The sequence below is a fragment of the Dermacentor variabilis genome, chromosome 7 (genome assembly GCF_050947875.1).
Source record: "Dermacentor variabilis isolate Ectoservices chromosome 7, ASM5094787v1, whole genome shotgun sequence".
Lineage (NCBI taxonomy): Eukaryota > Metazoa > Arthropoda > Arachnida > Ixodida > Ixodidae > Dermacentor > Dermacentor variabilis.
In genome coordinates this window covers 63,935,837-63,956,052 of record NC_134574.1, presented here as the reverse complement: position 1 = coordinate 63,956,052, position 20,216 = coordinate 63,935,837, and the positions used below count along the sequence as shown (strand labels likewise).

Genomic DNA, 20,216 nt, shown 5'->3' with positions numbered 1-20,216 from the left:
AGGTTCATGATAGAAAATATTGTCATCCATTAAACTGCATCACGAAGTTACAAAAGAAATCCCCACGTCTATCTTATAAAGAAAGCTTCACAGTTCAAGAAAAATGTGTAGCTTTAGCAGGTAGCTTTGTCGGTGATCGATTCTGCAATGGTAAACGCAACATTATTGGCATAGCGTTTCCAGGATCAAGTGTGAATGATAAGTGCAACGTCAACCTGGGCTGCTCCTGACCACCACCACAGGCGTTATTTATGAACTGGTCAAATTTAAGTCGTGGTTGTTTTATTCGCGGGGCATCTGCTCCAGTATCAACATTGAACAGATGAATATCCTTTCTATTATTGAAATCTTTTGTTTCAAAACCGGAGTGGCGAATTCTCTATTCACATTATTGTCTTTGGAAACCACACCACCGCAGTCACCGGTAATTGCACAGCACAAAACTGACCAAAACGCTATCATGACTACCATGTTATGCCAGCAACAGGTTTTGATTGCTGAAGCCATCTGATTCGTCACACTTTTTCCCCAAAAAAAGATCAATGAAAAAATCACGAAGGATATGAGCAACGTGCTGCTTCCAAGCCGGTGAGGTGGGCGACTCACGGGACCCCTATGCGGAGGCAACTTCATTTGCTATTCCTTTTGTCCCTATGCTTTCCGTTACTTTCACTAGGCGAGAGCAGTAGGGGGTGGGGCGGGGGGGAGAGGGGTCTTCTACGGGCACTTGTTCGGCAACTGTTGCGTACGGACGCGCGCACTCGAGAAAATAATTTCATTAGTTGACTAACACTGTTACAGCTTTAGAGAACATCTGACTTCTTTCAATTTCAAGACCACTTCAGTTTCCATTTAAGAAATCTCTCTTTATTGAGGGCTGTATTATGAAATGATCTAGCTGTGCCATGAACTGGAATGATTTTTCTCCCGAGGTGAAACGTAACGTCACGCTGCGTCGGAACTTCAGCACCGAAGGGCGCATATGTTACTGCGCGTAACATCAGTTGTTCCTGTTTTTTTTAATGACAGTGAACTTCGCCAGTGCCTCTTTTTCTTTCACGCTCCCATTCATTAATACCTGACGCTGAGAAATATTCGCGAACCTACTCACGCGAAGCAGGAGGATGTTGTCCGTTTGATGTTGGCATCCACTTCTATACCTCTTGTCAGAGAGATGATCGCTGACAATGACGAAGTCTACTGTGATGTCTATCCGTTCAAACCGCCTTTACAGTTTAGTCGACGAATGACGATTTCCTGCCTCAAAATCCCGTATCTCGAATTTCTTTTGCGCGCAGTTTTGTGGTGCTGCTTTCTCCCCGATTTCTCAGACCGATGATCGCGGCTGGTCCTCGCGATCGTCCCAGGCTTCTTGAAGCTTCCAGAGCTCGTTGTTTGCTCGTTAGTTTTATTTTTGCGTGTGTTCGTGTGTTTAGTTGGCCAAGGCGCAGTGATCTCGCTCGGCGAATACATCCATGTTCACTAGAATGTAAGGTATGAGACTGCCAGCCAGTGCACCTATCTGCGTGCAGGCGCCCACCCAGAAAAGCGCATTTTCTCCGTGGCTGGTGAGTATCAACGTGACCATGGTCTTGGCGTAGCTCAGGAGCAGGAAAGTGCACACCCAGCAGCAAACCTGCGAAATTTATACGAGAATCAGGAGGTTTCGAAAGCGCTACACATTTTGATGACGTTATGGAAGAAAGTGGAAGCTAGATGGGATAGTAAACATGAAAGAAGCTCGCAGAAGCGTTCACCAGGAGAAGGCTAGAATATCAACACAGCAGGCGACAAAAGGGTGACTCGGAGTAAAAAAAAAGGAAGGAACACAGAAACTCTGAAGAAGATTAATATGGTGCAGTGCCCATCAACTCGTCTTTGTCTTTTACAAGCTCATACAATATAAAAAATATATAAAAAATAAATTCATGATCGTAGGCTACATAATCACATTAGTTTGAACAGATATTAATAATACGGTTATTTCCCGCAGCAAGAGAAGTATTCCTAAATTTTGTTACTTATTTATGCCATAATAAACGCTAAAAGAGAAACATAAAATCCACTTCGTTGCTGCTGTACGAACCTAGATGGCTAATACAATACAGGCATCATATTGACACATTAGCTGGAAGAAATCGAATCAGTGACATTACCTACGTTCATACTAATGAAAATGTTCCATGTGCTAGATGCGCACGTCTTGATAGGCTAGTTGGTTGGATATACTAAGGTAGCAAGCAGCACAGGCATGACGAAGATCTAAGAAACTTAAAACAGACGCCTTGAGCGCCTTGTTACTTATTTATGCCATAATAAACGCTAAAAGAGAAACATAAAATCCACTTCGTTGCTGCTGTACGAACCTAGATGGCTAATACAATACAGGCATCATATTGACACATTAGCTGGAAGAAATCGAATCAGTGACATTACCTACGTTCATACTAATGAAAATGTTCCATGTGCTAGATGAGCACGTCTTGATAGGCTAGTTGGTTGGATATACTAAGGTAGCAAGCAGCACAGGCATGACGAAGACCTAGGAAACTTAAAACAGACGCCTTGAGCGCTTAACAACGTAGTATCATTTGTGATCAATCGACAAAATTATATATAGGTGGAAAATATTGGTTTGGTGAGCGAAACAAGCAAACAGCATCAAAAACAGAAATATATGCGATAAAATCTGCGAGCAGTCATTGTCTATTACAGCATCAATTCAAATTATATTTACTACTAACTGCACATTAAATGAGGTCCGTTAATCGAAAGCACAAGTGAAGCTTTGCTGACACAGGTGTCTTGTGGCGTTAAGAATTCTTGTAGCGTTAAGCTTCTTGAAATGCGCCGGAGCGACCGCGCGGGTTTTTATCGGAGAGCAATGACGTGACAACACCTGTGTACCCCCCGCGCCGTTCCTTCTTCCCTAACTGGGCTCAACCTACTATTGCCGCGCGCCTATGATGTGGGATGCTATTTTTATACTCTGCTATCACTCGCTCTAGCTCTCTCTCCCCGAGCTCGGCGAATTTTTCGTTCATGCGCGCGATGCTGTTTTTACATTCTGCGAACGTCAAGAGAAACGCAGTGCGGTTCTAGCAGCTCCACTGTAAAAGTTAGGAGATAGCATTACGTCACGCAGCCACCCTTGGCAAGCGAACGCTACATGAAGCCCTCCCTTTGCTCTGTGACGGCCTAACACGACTTCTCGCATCGAGATCACGAAGCAAGGATCCAGATTTGCTGAGACGTTTGGTTGCGTATTCTTCCGGCGCTTTTCTTCTAGCTGGGTTATGAGTTCGATCTCCCTGGCGTATTTCGCTCCATGAAGAGCCGCATTCGGCTAGTTTTCTTCTTCTAGCTTGGCAGCGTCCATATGGCTTGGTGCGGCGTGATGTGGTAAGGTGTGCCGCTGCGAGCACACACTATGCCATTTTTAAGATTGAGGCTATTCTCCAACCAGTCTGCTTTACCAGTTGCCATTTAATGCTTACATCAACTCTGGATTACAGGAGAGCCAGCAATTTTTCTATGTACAGTATGTTACAAAACAGTGAAATTGCACGTATTCCAGTTTCACAGCAGCTGACGAACATTTGACGGTGTTGCTTAGTGCAGCATCGAGCTGTATCAGCTCAATTATTAATCTATTGGCAGAGACAAGTAAGGTGATTCGGCGCAAGAAAGATGACACCCATCTCTGCCTATCTGCCAATCTGCTTCAGATCGTGAGAGGTGGTGTGTGTCTACAGGATAACTTAAAATTTCTTTTCCTTCTCCCGATAGTTTAGTTTTGCAGCTGCCAGCCTTTTTGCTCACTTCAGCGTGTTCACATCGGGATAATCGATGTCGTTTTCGGTACTTCCTATCACTAAGGAACCAGAAGCCTATATATGAACACCAATTTCACACATGTTGTCGCATGATTTAGTGAGGCAGTTCGTACTTTAATATGAAATGCTTGAAGCTTCAGAAAAATACGCACGTGGTATTACAGACATAAGCAACCAAGCCCTGCTAGCCACAGTTTAAAGGAACTAAATGATCAACATAAGCAAAACCGATAAATATGCCAATCCATTTATTTACTCCAGTAACTCTTGATCTTGCCGTGCCAATTAAATACTATTTATTGCAGAAGCAATACCTGAAAGAGTGCAGATTCCGTGTTTCTGTAGGTAAATGGACACAAATTTTGAAACCGCATCATTCGGTATGTTCCTTTGAAATGTTTAACAGATTTGAACAGCTTGTCGTGAGGGATAGAATAATAAATATTGTTGACATCGACAGACAGGGATCAAATACTTTGACTCGTGAATTTCTGAGACTAATCGAGCACTCCTCACGAATTCTTTTAGTTAAATTGTTGTCCATGCTTAAAAAGTTCCAAGTTGCACTGTAAGAACAACGCCAGAGTCTTTTGTTGCGTGACATTTTCTTAGACAATTACACAATCAGGGCAGTCGTCCTTATACGTTTTTTGTGGTGAAGGACATTTCTAAAGAGAGCTTCTTAACCACCAAGAGACTTTTCTATCATCAAGAACTTTCCTAATTTCCGCATCGCATTCAGCTTTCGGAATTTTTTTAACGTTGTTCCAACTTTCAGCATGGCGCTGCTCACAAGCGGAACAAACACTGCTCAAACCCGTGGGCCCGAACCAATGCTTTGAAACGAGAACAAGCCCTCCATCCTTGTCAGCCGCTAACAAAGACACTGAATTATTCTTAAGTCACACTCTTTTAAAGGGGAGGTTTGTAGATGACAGCTTACAAAGCGAAACCATGTTGACTCCTTCCGAAGTGCAGGGCTCAACTAGAGTTCAGCTCTTCCTTTTGCTCGCAGAACCCTTACTTTCCACCAAGAATAAACTCGATCACTTGTGCGGCACTCAGTGCGTCTGTTTTACGTTTCGTGTGTTCTTGTCTTGTCTGCTCTGCTGCCTTAGTTTGTTCTATGCCCGCATAACTCTTCATAAACCTGCGCAATATTTGTTCAACTGGAACGAACACTTTTTCACGTTAATGACAATTCATTGTCAGTGTTAAAATCTTGACGTTAGAGGGGGTGAAGACAATCTTTACAATATGTTTCCCATACTGGTCATGAGTAAAATGCGCGTTTGGAAAACCCATCTCAACCAGATGAACCAATAACGTGCCATCACCTCCCCCCGGCTTAAGCCTTCCCTCAGTGAATTGCGTTAACTAACAAACTTAACTGAACAGTATGGAAAGGCAGTACAGTAGGTAGGCTGTCCAGAGGGTCGATAGCTTAACATGATAAGCAATCCTAAACACAGAATATCATTATGGCTTTTAGGTTGTGACTTTATAAGTTGACATGGTGGCATATGCTCATTGTCGTCTTCTGGACAGCGATATATTGTTATACGAACGAGGGATTGAACGAGGTCTAGTTTTTTGTCCGGGAGGGTTCATAATTGGTGGGCGAGGAATAGGGGCGTGGCTTGGGCGACGGGGACCGAAGGCGCTGAGCAGACGGCGAGCGAGCCGGACGAGTGACATGAACGGGAACATCGGAGGTAGGAGACATGCGGCGGGGTGACAAGAGGCGAGGATGGGCATACGGGTGAAGGGATGGGGAAAAGTAGCTCCAATATGGCGATGTCCAGGAGGTGCGACAGTACGAGCTACATGGCCGATTCGCTGGCAACGGAAAAATATTGGCTTGTCGCCCAGAGTTAGCCGCTATATCATTAATAAACTGAATATACTCGTAAAAGACCACTGTTGATGCGCCTGCAGCCAAATAATCGTTCAGTGAACATTACGTATTTGCTACTATTATCATTGCAAGCCCAGATGATGATGATTTATATTTGCAACCCCTTTGAACCGGGCCGACGACAAACAGTCACCTAGGTTGATTCAACTATTCAGCATTCGACTTGAGCCGAGGTCAGAGCGATACCTCGTGACGCTTTACGTAAACTGCTACTTCTGCTGCTCTAGTGGGGTACAGGCGTTAGTCAGGAAGTTTACGCTCTCCTTTTGCCTCACCTAGCGGGCAAACGTTGCATTTGTTTTGCACAAATAAATAAAATAAAGAAAGAAAACTCGCGCGTCCCTAGAACGGTTAAAGCTACAATGTAAGTAGCAGGATCCATGTTGAATGTATTATTTAATAATTGATACAGAAACTTGACTCTATGAAGTGTTGTGAGACTTGATAATATGTCTAGGCATCCGCGCGAAAGCACCTGCGTGGGGGAATCAGTGCGCTGATAGCTGCTGCACATAAAGCGAACCGCTTTTCTCTGCACCGATTCGAGCACGTGTATATCTGTTTGCATGTACGGAAACCAGACGTTGTTTGACTACTCTAAGATCGGACGGATAAGGACCTTATATGCAAGTAACTTGATGTCTGAAGTTGCCAAACGCAACGCGCGCTGATGAAACCATAAATTCTTTAACGCTTTTTGGTCGCGTTTGGGCTTGGGTTTTTTGAGCTGAGGTCATCAGAAATAATTACACCAAGGCATTCCTTTTCGGTTACTGTCATAAGAATGCCATTTACAATGCCACAGGGGAAGCTGTGTTCTGATTTCTTATTTTTGACTGGCATCGCTACCGTTATTTTAATAGACTGATCAAGCAGTCTTACATTAGGTAATCTTCGAGGCAATTTATTTTCGTTGCGAAAGTAAAGATCTGAAGATTATATTTTAGGAAGGCATTGAAGTGCTACATAGCCGGAGCTTTTACGCACACGAACGGCGTTGGCAGCATTGCGCTCGTGGCGCGTACACCGTGGCGGGCAACAACTGCTGCGAGGGCACTTACTATCAGTAGTGTGCGGCAGAGACCGAGAGGAGATAAGGAGTCGAGTTCAGTGACCTCGAGGGAAAATATAACAGCGTTTGCAGCACCAGTGGCCAATTCTGTTTATCTCGAGTAGTGTGCGAACAGTGATTTTCGAGATCGAATCGAGTATCGAATAGTTTGGAATATCTTTCGTATAATGAACAGCCATTAAAACAGTTGTTATAACACGAAGTTCACATCCTAGTGTTCCTGAGGTTAGTACTTTCTGTCATTACACAGTCAATTGTAATTAATGCGTTCTGTAATAAATGAACAAATGGTGCATTCGAAGCAAACAAGTATTTCCTTCGCGTGCACAGGACTTTTCAAAGAGTGCGCATGATGACTGTATATGCTGTAAAGTGTGGCTACCCTAGCGATGTAGCCTCTTCGACTACACAAATTTTCATGTTTTGTGTATATAGTATACCCGCGGGGATGAAACCGTACCGTACTTTTGCTCCAATTTTAGGTTTAATTGGGCGTAGTTGACGTTTTGAAATATTCTAAAAGTATTCAAGAAATCATTGTATTTGGGAATAGTGAGTATTCGATTCGGTCTTCGAATCGAAAAGGAAACTTCTAGATTTGTTATTACAATGTTTCGAGTATTCACACATCCCTGATCTCAAGCATGATATGTTATGTGATCTCCGTTGGAATCTGTCCTCGGCTGACAGATTTCAACTTGCTATCGCAAATTACATCATTTCATTTCCCCGCCCAGGCTTCTGCCGCGGTCTACTGCGTTTCCCTTCTCTCGGCACCCATTCTGGAACTCTAACGGTACAGAGGTTATCCATACCACATATTACATGGCCTGCCCAGATCAAGCTTTTTCTCTTAGTTTTATTTAGAACATCGGCTATCCCCGTTTGCCGTCTGATACACACCGCTCTCTTCCTGTGTCTTAACGTTACGCCTAATATTTGTCGATCCATCGCTCTTTGCGTGGTCCTTAACTTATTCTCGAGCTTCTTTGTTAGCCTCCAAGTTTCTGCCCCATATGTTAGTACAGGTAGAATCCAGTGGTGTGCACCTTTCTTTTCACTGATAGTGGTAAGCTCTCAGACATGATATGGCAATGCCTGCCGTATGCCCTCCGTGTCATTTTTCTTCTGTGAATTTCCCTCTTTTGATCAGGGTATACTGTGAGTAGTTGGCCTAGATAAACGTACTCCGTCACAGACTCTAGACGCTGATTGGCGATCTTGGCTATTGAGCATTATCTTTGTCTTCTGCCTATTAATATTTTACCCCACCCTTACACTGTCTCTGTTAAGGTGCTCAATCATTTGTTGCAATTTGTCCCCCGTGTTGCTGAAGAGGAGAATGCCATCTGCAAACCTAAGCTTGCTCGGATATTCACCGTTGATCCTCCTCACCTAAGCCTTCCAGTTTAATAGCTTGAATACTTCTTCTAAGCATGCAGTGAATAGCATTATAGAGATTGTGTCTCCTTGCCTGACGCCTTTTTTGATATGCCATCTTTGTAGACATTGTCAAATATTACCACGTATCTTTCCTGTACTCCTTCATTACGTAGTGACTGTATGACTGCTGGTATCTCTACAAAAGAAGAATTCAACTACGCTCGTGCAACCACATCTAAGAGTGGGCTAACGAAATCCAGATAGCGGAAATTAACCTTGAGTCTACCGCTACGGCGTCTGTCAAAGCATAGACTGTGGACGTTTGCGACGTCTATTACTGCGACATAAGCGAACAGCTAGAAAATTGATTTGCTTTGTCCGTCCGCCATTTGAGCTACACCATCGTGGTCATGACAGCCCGTGAGGCCACATCCTGATTCTCACTTCACATTCGACTAGTTTCTACCGTGCTCCAACTTGGGATACCAGAAGCCTATTCTCTGTTATTCCTATTAGGTGTTCAACTATGAAGGAAGACAAACATGGTGGGAAACTTCAGATTTAGATAGATGGTATGAAGTTGCATAGCTGGCAGTTGAAACACTGATAAATAAGCTGAGGTTAAAAGATGCATATACGCATTTCGCTATCGACTAGTTTAATACCAACCGTAACTGTGGAGAATATCCGTGGTATGACTGACATTAAATGTGATTGATTGATTGACAGGGTTTTGCGTACCAATTGACACAGGCACATACAGGGATGCAGAAGCGCAGGGCTGTGAACAATTTGGATCACCTGGGGCTACTTAAAGTTATGCGTAAGCATGAGCATCTGCCTAAATGCTGCTACTACGGTGGCAAATTAAACCCGTGACCTGTTGCTGAGCTGCAGAACTGGATAGTTTTAGAGCTATTTCGGCGGTTGTCCAAGTCTATAAGTTGCCCGTCCAGGCTCGACAAGTACGTTAATGAACTTTAATTTTTTAGCTTCATCAGTATGTTACTTTCGTATGGTTGTCAAAGTTATCATAATAAAGCTACAATTCATCGAACACTTGTCCACTTCTAGCAATGTTGTCATCATCGTCATCATCATCGTCATCATCATCGTCATCACTAATATATTATGGTGCTTTGAAATGTGAGCCCAGAAAAAAGCAAACAACTAAGTTTGCGTGCCAGCTCCAGGTAAAGCTAATAATTATACGATGGAGTGACTTTACGTAGTGAATAACACACGCATGGCGAAAGTAGTGGGAGGGCACACCTTATTTTTGGTAGTATGCACCCCCCCCCCCCGCAGATGCCTTAATCAACACTAGTTACACGTCACATACGTTGTATGGGCCACATGTTTTAGTTTCCTTTGTAATAGGCGTGCAGGTGTTTACTTGTGATGCGATTTGATATATGTATCTAGGCACTTCGTATTTGTGTGAAAAGGGTCTATCGAGGTAAAAACGCACGGACAACAGAAGTGGACAGGAGGCGACCTGTCCACTTCTACTTTTGTTCGTGCGTGTTTGGCGCAGCATCCCCTTTTACAAGATGAACATCCACCAACTAGGCCAACTTGCCCCTCTAGTACAACACTTCGTGTTGCTTCATAAACAATAATGCGACCGTGCGCCGTCCCATTGGTTAATTGGAAGGCATGCACCGTTACTTGGACACCAGAAAGAATCCATAGCCCACTGTGGGGACGAAACGATAGGTGATTGTCACAATTCCGTCAACAGCAGGAAAGCAGAGAGAGTGAGCTCAGCGCAGAAAGGAAAAAGTATTGATACACTCTAAGCCTTTATACAGCGTGAATGTTTTTAAGTCATATGGAATTATTAAAAATTGCCTGTTGGAGACAGCACATATTCTTATCGTTGAACAGGTATATTCGAGGACGCACACATTATTAGCACGACAAATCGAAACAAATATTCAACAAGTTAACAAAAATTGACGGAATAACTTGCTTGTTCAAAACTTTACGGCAGTTATTGCACTTAACGAGTTTGCAAGACGTATACACTTGAAATTTACGAGATGTTATTTGCCGAAGTGTGAGACGAAATACGTCCGCGTTGCAGATACTTTCGTGATTCAATGCATAAAATAGCGTTTTTGTAAAAATATAAGAGGAACAAGAGTACATTTCTACGCAGATTGATTGCGCATATCTCTAAACTGGTGTCATTTCTGGAAATCAATTGCAAGTGGATACGCCTGACAAACTCACCGCTTAGGATGTGTAACTTACAATATGTGCCGTAAATTGAATAATTAATCAGATAATTAGTCATTTTCTTAATTAGTTGGATATGTGTTTCGAATTTTTTATGAAACTATTTGTCCGCCTTTCTAAACAACCTAACTGAAGGAATATAATTACGTTATGTGCCACAGGTGATCTTTATAACTTCCATAATGCTTAAAAGATATCACATGGTACTTTAACTGTTATTTACGACGGAAAAGAACACATTGCTTTCCAGAAACGCCGGAACTAAACATATGGGCTCTCCCCAACCAGTTACGAAAGTTTCCCGCTCGCGTTTTCATTTCTCCGCGGTAATGCGTCACCATCACCGTGACGTGGCCTTGCGTTCTCGGTCACTCGCGCAAACTGAAACGGGGGCTCTCACCACTAGGAACGCTCCGGCGTCGGTGTCCACTAGCGGCGAGTTGGGGCTGGTGGCCGCGGTCAGCGTGATGTAGGCGGCACCCAGCGTGCCCACCAGCGTCTGCGCACACAGGTGCCGCGTCCCCCGCAGTGCCACGAACATGGCGAACGCGCCGGCGACCGGGTAGGCGATGCCGCACAGGCTCACGGAGAGGTGCAGGGCGCGTGGTCCGTACGGCAGGCACGAGTACGACTGCACGACAAGCGCTTGCTCAACCGTAACGTCGCCGGAATTCCGGCCACTCTCTTAGTAGACTACCTTACCAGATTCAGAATTGAATAAGAGCAAGGAGAACCACAGCTTAGCGTCCAACTATGGTGCTGTCTGCTGTGATAGGTATGTTGCCCTTTTTCAAGTGACACCGACCCTCCTGTTGCACGTGCAGTGGGTCGATCCCTTTAGTAATTCGGAAATAAATTTAAATAATCGAAACACAAAACACCGAAGTGGTAATGGAACAGGTTAGCTTTTAGAGCCGCATTCGTTCGACGGCGACAAGAGCTATAGGGTTAGTCAACAAACGGAAAGGACATGGGAACAAATACAAGGTTATTCTTTTTAGCGAGCTCAGAAAGAATTAAAAAAAAAAGCCTGTGTCTGATAGGATTTTAGTCTTTGCGATAGATTACTCGACAGGGCGTACGTTACAAGCACCAGAAAGCGAAACGCATATTGGACTACTGAACAAAAAATGGCCAGGCTTAGCTTGGTTAAGCCAAGAATGCGTTGCATATTGCGCGAGTTGGGGCCAAGCTTTTCCTCCGGCTTTCGTGACGTCACGTCACGTGGTTGCGCTAAAGGTAAATGGTGCCTGCCCGGCCGCGCCCAAGGGCTGAACTGAGTTATTGTAATATGCAACGCATAAGAATAGAAGCAACTTAATAACAATCATAGCAAACTTAAAAGAGAATAGACCCACATATGAGACGCGCAGCAATGAACAATGGCTCATACCCTCAGAAGGGTTGAAATCTGGGCCCGTTGGTACATACTTGAACGAAAAAACCAGTCAAAAACACAAAGGACAAGAGTAGAGGTTCACACCACAACGACTGGACCCTCAATGGTCCCTCAATGGTGGCTGCCCGGCCGCGCCCAAGGGCTGAACTGAGTGATTGCAATATGCTACGCATAAAAGTTTCAAATTACCAGTTTAATTACCTACGTTATTGAATATATTTCAAGTTAGGAAATTTAGGCGGTGAGCTTGCAAAACACGTCCACTTAGAACGAACTCGAAGGATCTTACACGTGTCAAGATATGCTCCGAGAAACTGGCGATAAAAATGCGCTATTTTTGCACTTACGAAACCGCCGTTTTATGCATCAAAGACCAAACGTAACGGGAACGCGCAAGGGTTTCACCGTGAACTTTGGGATTAAGTATCTGCAAACTGCTGCGCCCTAAAAATTTGTTCAAAGCGTCTATGCCTTACCAACGCACCGGCTACAATTTGCTGATGCAACATGTGCAGTATAGGAATGAATTAAAAAAGATTGTAGTGAATTTTTGGTGAATTTGTTGAATATACATTTTTATTTTTCATACAAGTTATGTCTATGTTCTGAGTAATCCAAGTGAATGACAAGGATTGTGCTAGCAGCGACAGGCGCTAATAAAAAGGAATTTCTGTACGGAGCAAAACACTGGCAGTTTTCCAGGTGAAGCAATGACTGCGATATAATGGGTCAACCTTGCGCTTGCACTTCTGGGATGGTGTCCCAAATATACGCGGGCACTCGAGAATTCTTGGTACCCGTAAAGAGTCGGTCACCACGCCACATAGCACATTTTGGTTCTGAGCTGGCAGTTGTTACGTGCCCGCTGGGGAGGGTTCTACTGGAATAATGTTTTCGAATTGGTTCCACAATAGCGGGGATTGGAATAATAGAAGTATCGCATGGCATGTTCCCAAGAGGTGAGCCTCACTGCCAATAAAGACACTCTTCCCACTTGTCGCCGTCCAGCCTCTGCAAGCGAAATTCCTTCCCTGCGTTGCGCCCATACCGGTGCCGTAGAATCACGCACTTCCGGTAAAGGTCTCGCTCGGAAGCTATTGCGTCTGTCTGCTTTCCGCGCAGCGCATTATTTTGCTCGCTGTGCAGGAGAACACCTGCCTAGCGGCTCAGTGCCTCACGAACACCGCGGAGCACGCGAGCAGATCGGGGTGTGCTGAAGCCAGGTAGAAAATGGCGCATACTCGTAGTTTTCTTTTCTCCGCGTGCTCCTTCACGATGTGGGAAGAAGCAGACGAAACGGAAGTACACTGCGTCCCTCCTGCTACACCGCGAAATGAAACAAACACTCGCGGACATTCCGTTTGTAGGTGCTATTATTTTTCTAAACTTTTGATCGTCCAGTGGAGCAACGGATCAGCCAAACGACTGCTGCATTCTCGAATAATTGGTGAGGTCACGTGTCGCGGTGGGTGACTCGTCAGAAATGCGCATTACCGCAGATGCGATTGTGCGTCTCACCTCGACCTTCCGGGTGGGGACGCGGCTCCCTGGAGAAGGGCACCCGGTGTTTGGTTTGAAGTTTCAAGTGTTTTCGCTGTGCGCAGCGGTGTAATACTCTGCAAACGCGATCGCGAGGCCGCATTGCATGCTTGCCGGCTTAAAATGACCAAACGTGATTAGGGGCCCTTGTGGAAATACACCTACGCAGTGAAATTGGCCCGATGACGGAATGAAATTAATACCGCTGAAAGTGCATTGGTATGAGTTTATAAGCGTTCATGCAACCAAAGTGAGGCTTATTATATAGGATATAACAAAAAAATATTAGGAGAATTAACGTAGGTCCTATAGATATTATGCTGTAGCAAAAAAAGAAAATACTAGCTATGGCACAAAGTAGCGACTTTCTTTTTGTTCTCTATATAATACTTTCATACAATGAACTTTTTGTGACCAATTACAACCTGAGGCCTTTAATGTTTTTATGTGGCTACTTGCATTACATTCAAACGTTCTCGTGCACGTCTACTCTCAGTGCCTGTCCGTTAGACCTTAGTTTACATAAACGTTAAATGTCCAACTCAAGGGGTTCATCTCCTGGAGATGGAGACTTGTGAATGAATGGATGGCATGGTTGGACTATCGTTAGGATGGACAGAGATATAGCTAAAGAAGATGAAGTTTGTGAGCATCTTTTGCATAATGTAGTGATGGAAGGTGAGCTAAAGTGCACTTTCTTGTTATAAAATAGGATAAATTGAATGTGACAATTAGTGTTTTCTTGAAGCGTTTTCCCCACCCTTACTATAGTGGCACTCTAGCCATCTCTTGCTAGCTTTCCCCCCACTTGCGCATGTTTGCGGTTGCCATTCCTTGATGTATATGGATTCAATATTTCATACCAGTGAAGACTGCGTATTAGAAATACTTTCAGATATGGGACAACAAGTTGCCGCTGTATCGTTTAGGGCACGTTGTGCCCATCCATAAAAGCAGGCAAGCATTCGGCGAGGTGTCAGCCTCGGTCTTAAACAATGCACCTAACGAAGAAAAGTGCACTAAAACAAGCACAGTATAGTTTAACAAGTTACATTTTAGTTATTCATCTACAAGAGATTGAAAACTGAGGACCTAATTACAAAAGTAAGGGATCTGCTTACTTACGTCGACTGCTACACGTAAGCACTTGAGACGCTATTGAGGTAGCACCTCAAGTGTTATTCATTGTTTTAAACGTATTTTTATGCTCGCTCCCTCTCAAAATTTTGTGTGCGCAAATGAAAATCTTCTGTTAAGTCATAACATTACGTAAAGTTATCAATATTAAAGCAAAAAACTGGAAAAATGTTAATTCTAGATGCGTTAGTGCATTTTAATTATTCGTACTATACAGGGTCTCCCAGCTAGCTTTACTCAGGGTTTAAAAATATCTGAATGCTACGTAGCTGGATAGACCCAAGGTAATGTTGTTTGCCGTCGCTTGGAGATACTCAGGTTATTTTTATGTCATTCTAAGTAACTACATAGTTTATCTCAATTAATCAATCAACTCTCAAACATAAACAGTGTCCATGAGAAAATTGCAGAGCAACATGAAAAACTCCCGATACAGCTTTCTGTTACTCAATACGGGCTACATAAAAGTGCTTTTCTGAGCGTGAAAGAAGCCCGCGAATACATGCGTAGTCTCTCGAGTGGTCAGTCACGCGACAATTTGAAAGTGAAAGTGAAAGTAAAAATTCACGATAATATATAGAACAAAATTTGCTTATAAAACATAATTGTAAGGTGCTTCGAACTTTACTGACAAGCAAGCTATTTGTGAAAGTTTCACATCTATTTATAAATCAGAGAAAGGAACATTTCCGTCTTCCTGCACAGATGCCAATTTATTTAAAAGCTACCACCGATGTCTTCTAGTTGCTACCATGCTATATTTTAGTGAGTGAAGCCTTACATTTGTTTTTTGCTATATGAATGTGACAATTGGGAAACTGCATTGCATTTTTGTGCGTCGAATATCCATGTATGCGGCCGCAATGCGCTAGAATGGGGAGTCGTGTTGAAGCGCCAGTAGAGGGTAACTTGAGACGAGGTAATGCGCCTCACTGCACTGCATGTAAACGCTGTTGCATATCAGCGCGATGCGCTAAGAAATGCGCCACGCTACGGTCGCATTTATGTAAACATGGCCCATACATGTGCAAGAGATGCGCCTGCTCTCTTGAGCGACGTAGAACAGGCGTCATCTAGAAGGCACATACAGCAGGTGCAGAGAATGTATGTTTACGGTCACTGAGTTTTTGTGAGCCCACCCAACGTACCTGTATTGCGGGAAGGAACCCAAACGTGAGCAGACTGGCCCACGTCTGTATCGCTAATAGCGTAACGTAGTAGCCCTGCTTCGAGTTGCGGCGCTTGAAGGACACTTCGGCGGCGTCCTGGGTAAGCGGCGCTTCCGCGTATCGCTTGCACAGCGCCTCCTCCGTCTTTTCAGCAACGGGCACAGCATCCAGTGGCACGGATTCTGGAGCTGCAGGAAACAGCTGACGGCGGCGCGCCACGTCGCGCCCGAAGTCTTCCTGCTGCAAGGGAAGCCGATGCAGAGATTGCGTTGCACAAAACAAAGCGAGTCGTTCACCTTTGATGGATTTAAGGATAGGTTGACTGAGCTATTGAATTGTAATTCGCTGTAGACCTTCTCATCGGGCGAGGGTGAAAGGGCGTGCGACGAGCCTTTCCATCTCCCTGGCTTGTGCGAGCCGGCACGGCACAGCTTGACGATCTTTTACCTCGTTCTCCGGAAATTTCGCGTCATGTCAGTTCACATGAGGTGGTCGAAGAACCACTGTGGAGCCCTTCGGTGCAGCAGTAACTACAGTATGCGGAAATTTATCTAGGCTGTGCAAACACACGTGGCGGAATCATCAGCAGTGGTGTGTCTATGTGTTGTGAAGTATTTCTGGCTGTATCGGCTTTTAATCGACGAACAGAAGTGCAGTGTGTGAAGCGCGACCGTTCATTGGAATACCTGCTCACTACCTGATAAGTTGACCTAAAAAGTAAAACATAGTTGTGGGATTGCTTGTTTCCTTGCCGATGCTTAGCAGCGGAACTGTCTTCAAGGATAATTGAACTGTACCACATGCCTCTCTTGTCGCACCTGACGTATTTCTGAATAAAATGAAAATTAAGAACGTTCCTGTACGGATAACGTAATGCAACCCCGAAAGATCTAAACGCCTATCGCTACAAAATATTTGCATAAGCAACCGGCAACAGTTCTCACGCATTTCTAGTCTAGTATAGACATAGGATTACTATGCAATTTCTACGTGTTAGCCTCATCTATGAGGCCGATGGCATTGCTAAACACAGCGATCATTGCAGTCGGTAGACCAGCGTGCGGCGTAGAAGTTTGCGCTTCGGGATTGTCATCTTTAGCCTCTAAAACACAAATATTGAAATGGCATTGCATTAAACTAATGCGATGACTATTTGTGAGCGCTCAATTTCCGTTAAACGGGTGAATGCGTCGCGGAGGATGGAACGAGCAAGACCGAAAAAAATGGTTTTCGTCCTGTTATTCCTCATAAACAAAACTAAAATAAAAAATGCTGCATGAAGTTGCAATAAACCCAAGCATAGTCATGCTGTATGCTACAGCCATGCGCTGTATGCGCTATACGACTGCTTCTGATACACACGCAGTCCGCACCGGTCGCTCCAAGACTCGGCAGGTGTGACTGTTGTGCGCGCTTATTATTAGGAGAAGGTGTTTCACTTGTGGGTGCAAACGACGTCCAACAAGTGAGGCTGTCGCGCAATGTATCCAGAGACAACAATTTGAACCCTGGTCAAAGGAAACAGCACAACTCATTCCCCAGCAGAACGGCACCCACACTGCTACATTCATCATATGTTTCTTAACTATTCATTACAGCGAAATCACAGGTTATATCTACAGGGCAAATGCCGCAGTAAGGTCACATTAGTGAAACGAATTTTCTAAAACACAAAACTCATCTCCGAGGCTGGTTGCGAACTCAACGACGCGTGCTCCCATTGCGTTGGGCGCTCCGTCCGCCTCGACGCAGTGAAAACACCAGTCATCGTGGTGAAATTCATTTCACTACGTTTCATACAACTGTTTCCCATGTAGAATACACCGCGTCATACTAGACAGAACAGGTGCCGCGAAAACAACCAGAAACTGCTGCTGAGCGTATACCTGGCATACGACACAAAGTGCTCGCCCAAGCCAGTGTGCCACCTACACATAGATGGCGCCACTGCGTGTGAAGTTTGGCGGTGCACATGAAAACAAGGTCTATAAACGCTTTTGAAAATGCAATGTGTTGACGCTGCTAAATGCCTAGCCTGAGGCTATTTGGGGTTCAGTCAAGTATAAGCAAATAAAAGAGCATGTCACATACTAAAACCACAGGTTCAAGGAATGCAAAAAATGCTGCACAATTTAGAATAATTAGTTTTTCTTTCGGAACTTCACTTTGGGTAATTTGGTGGTATGGTGTTAAGTACTGAAAAAAGTTATATGAATACCTAATTTTCATTTCCTCAATTTCGCGCGGAAACCTCTGGGATGATATGTCAGCGTGACATATTTTTTCTTTCTTGTTTTTTGTTTACTATTTGGCCTGTTCAGACGTAGTAAGACGTTCTTGAAGAATACCAAGCTGAGCCTTCGGCTCCTTGAGATGGCAGCCCATCGTTACATATAATATTGCCTAGGGCTGAGTCGTCGCCGTCACTATATGTGACGTTACGACTAGTGGATCAGGGAACTTGAAGGTGTCGCCACCTAGCTGTCTCTTCTTATTGCGTCTTTCCTTGCCGATAGAGAGCGCCCTTTCTTACAAGGCTGACCTTTCTTATATGTACGATGGTAATCCATATTTACAGCTCAAGCTAGTTTTCTCTAATGTGTCGCACTAAAATTTTCGCATTTTTGCCTAGCACTCGCGTGGAAACCGTTTTGGACTACACTGCGTTGAGTGGGACGGTCCATAGCACTAATTTGCATTTATATAAAGCTGCCGAACCATTAGGTTTGCACAGTTATTGCAGTGCTAAATATTTGGTGAGAATCTTGAAGGCACCACGATCAGAAGTGCAAGACCTATTGTTCAGGGGCCTTGCTGCTCTCCGTGTTGGCGCCAAAAACTAATTCAATTGCTAAATAGGCCGGCCGGAGAGGAAGCAAGCACGTGACCAATGCTTGCCGGTGGCCATGCTTTTATTGGGGGATCTCAAAAAGATATGCCAGAGCTCTTACGTGTTGCATTATTTCGGCGCGGAAGCATAGGACGAGAGTGCAAAGAAATAATGATAATAAAAGAACTCAGTGCTCTTCCAATCGGTGGAGAAGGATGACCAGCGAAGCTGTGTATGTGGGCCTTTTAATGGCGAAATGCACCTGCGCCGTGGGTCAACCCAGCATTGCACTATCTTCTGGTTTGGCGCACGTATGGGGAGCGCTTAACGCCTGCTTCACCTCAGCCGCGGGTCGGCTCAGTATTGCACTATCTTTGGTATCGGCCCAAATATTGACGTTTTATTCTAGTAGGCCCACGTCAATCACGTCGCGTACTCGATGGCGCAAACGCAGGTAGCGTCTGACGTGGAAGCCAGAGGAGAGTGGCTCGTGTCGACACACGGGCCTTATTAGCGCTTAAATTTAACCCTTAAATTAGCCCTTAACAGCTTCGCTGTAAAAACACGCCGTTAACTGCCGCAAGTAGGAGCACCATGGTGGCAGGCTCTAAGCGGTCTAGGTAGGCGCACGCGCGTATGTAGGCAACCTGTCGGGCTCTCTAGAGTGAAATAAAATAAAGCAAGACACGTAGCAAACAAGATCAGATATACATTAGGCGTACACTTTACCGGATAAGTATCCGCAAGTCTAGTGAAGGCATATAATTTCTGGCATATGTAAAAATCGCATTACAAAGCGCACACATATAAAGTTTTCCTCAAGACTATTACTAGCGTAAAATGGCAAGACGTAACTGGCGGCAGTAAGGCTGAACTATGTGCCGATAATTGATGTATTCCATTTTCTCCATAGACCTTTATTTTTAAATGTGCAACTGTTTTATTACTGCACAAAATCTATGGCCAAATCTTTTGAAAATTTGTGGGTTTAACTTTCGGAAAGAGCAAAGTCTGATATGAGTGACAGCGTAGCTATATACTCCCGAATAAGTTGAGCACATGAGGTTGGTAATGTGCGTGCAAATCACCATGAGAATGCGGCTGCCGAAGAGGGGAACCGAACTTTTCGCCTCGTTCTCCGCAACACAGTGACATAGCTACGGAGCTACAGCGGCGAGCTATGCTTATGAATGTAGGATTAGCTGGTTGACTTTATTGAAGTCCGGACTACTGAATTTTGTCACACTTCAACAACGCGAGAGGTTTTATAAATTTTCAGTGGTTTTCTATGGGCCTTATATTCTTGAGTCTAGGAACGGTAATATCCAGAACCCAATTGTGCTTGCCCGACCTTCGAGGTGTGCTGTTCGTAGCTGCACTTAATGTGTGTTGTAGGTGCACATCTGGACCTTGAATAAGAAATTGAATCTAGTCGGTGACACCTCGCTGCAAAAGTTGTTGAGCTCTTCGCAAGACCTACTGGTAAGAGTGAACGTTAGAGTAATAAAGATATCATATTATCCGGTTTGAATGGTGCTGGGATGCAAGGTCGCCTGGTCACCTGTCTAGCTTGGCATTTGTAATAGTTTTGTTCATTAAAGTTAAGGACCTCTACTTTATCACTTTAGCAATGTACAGGCAATGCGCGAATGCGCTTGGGCAAAGATAGCGTCTAGTGGAATTTCGTGC

At 44.3% G+C, this 20,216-nt stretch overlaps 1 protein-coding gene across 7 annotated transcripts in view; it reads right to left on the bottom strand.

The window, feature by feature from the left end:
* Window positions 1-722: 722 nt before the first annotated feature.
* Window positions 723-20,216, bottom strand: part of LOC142587483 (solute carrier family 52, riboflavin transporter, member 3-A-like) — a 41,799-nt gene continuing 22,305 nt past the window's right edge. For 6 of the 7 annotated variants that reach the window (XM_075698535.1, XM_075698533.1, XM_075698534.1 and 3 more), the window contains 3 exons: window positions 15,677-15,937; window positions 10,854-11,084; window positions 729-1,636 (listed from right to left, as the gene is read on the bottom strand). In XM_075698535.1, coding sequence (XP_075554650.1) covers window positions 1,433-1,636; window positions 10,854-11,084; window positions 15,677-15,937 — 696 coding nt within the window. In that variant the 3' untranslated portion in view covers window positions 729-1,432. Of the gene's footprint in view, window positions 1,637-10,853; window positions 11,085-15,676; window positions 15,938-20,216 lie in introns of all 7 variants that reach the window. The other variant, XM_075698539.1, reaches the window with a different exon arrangement.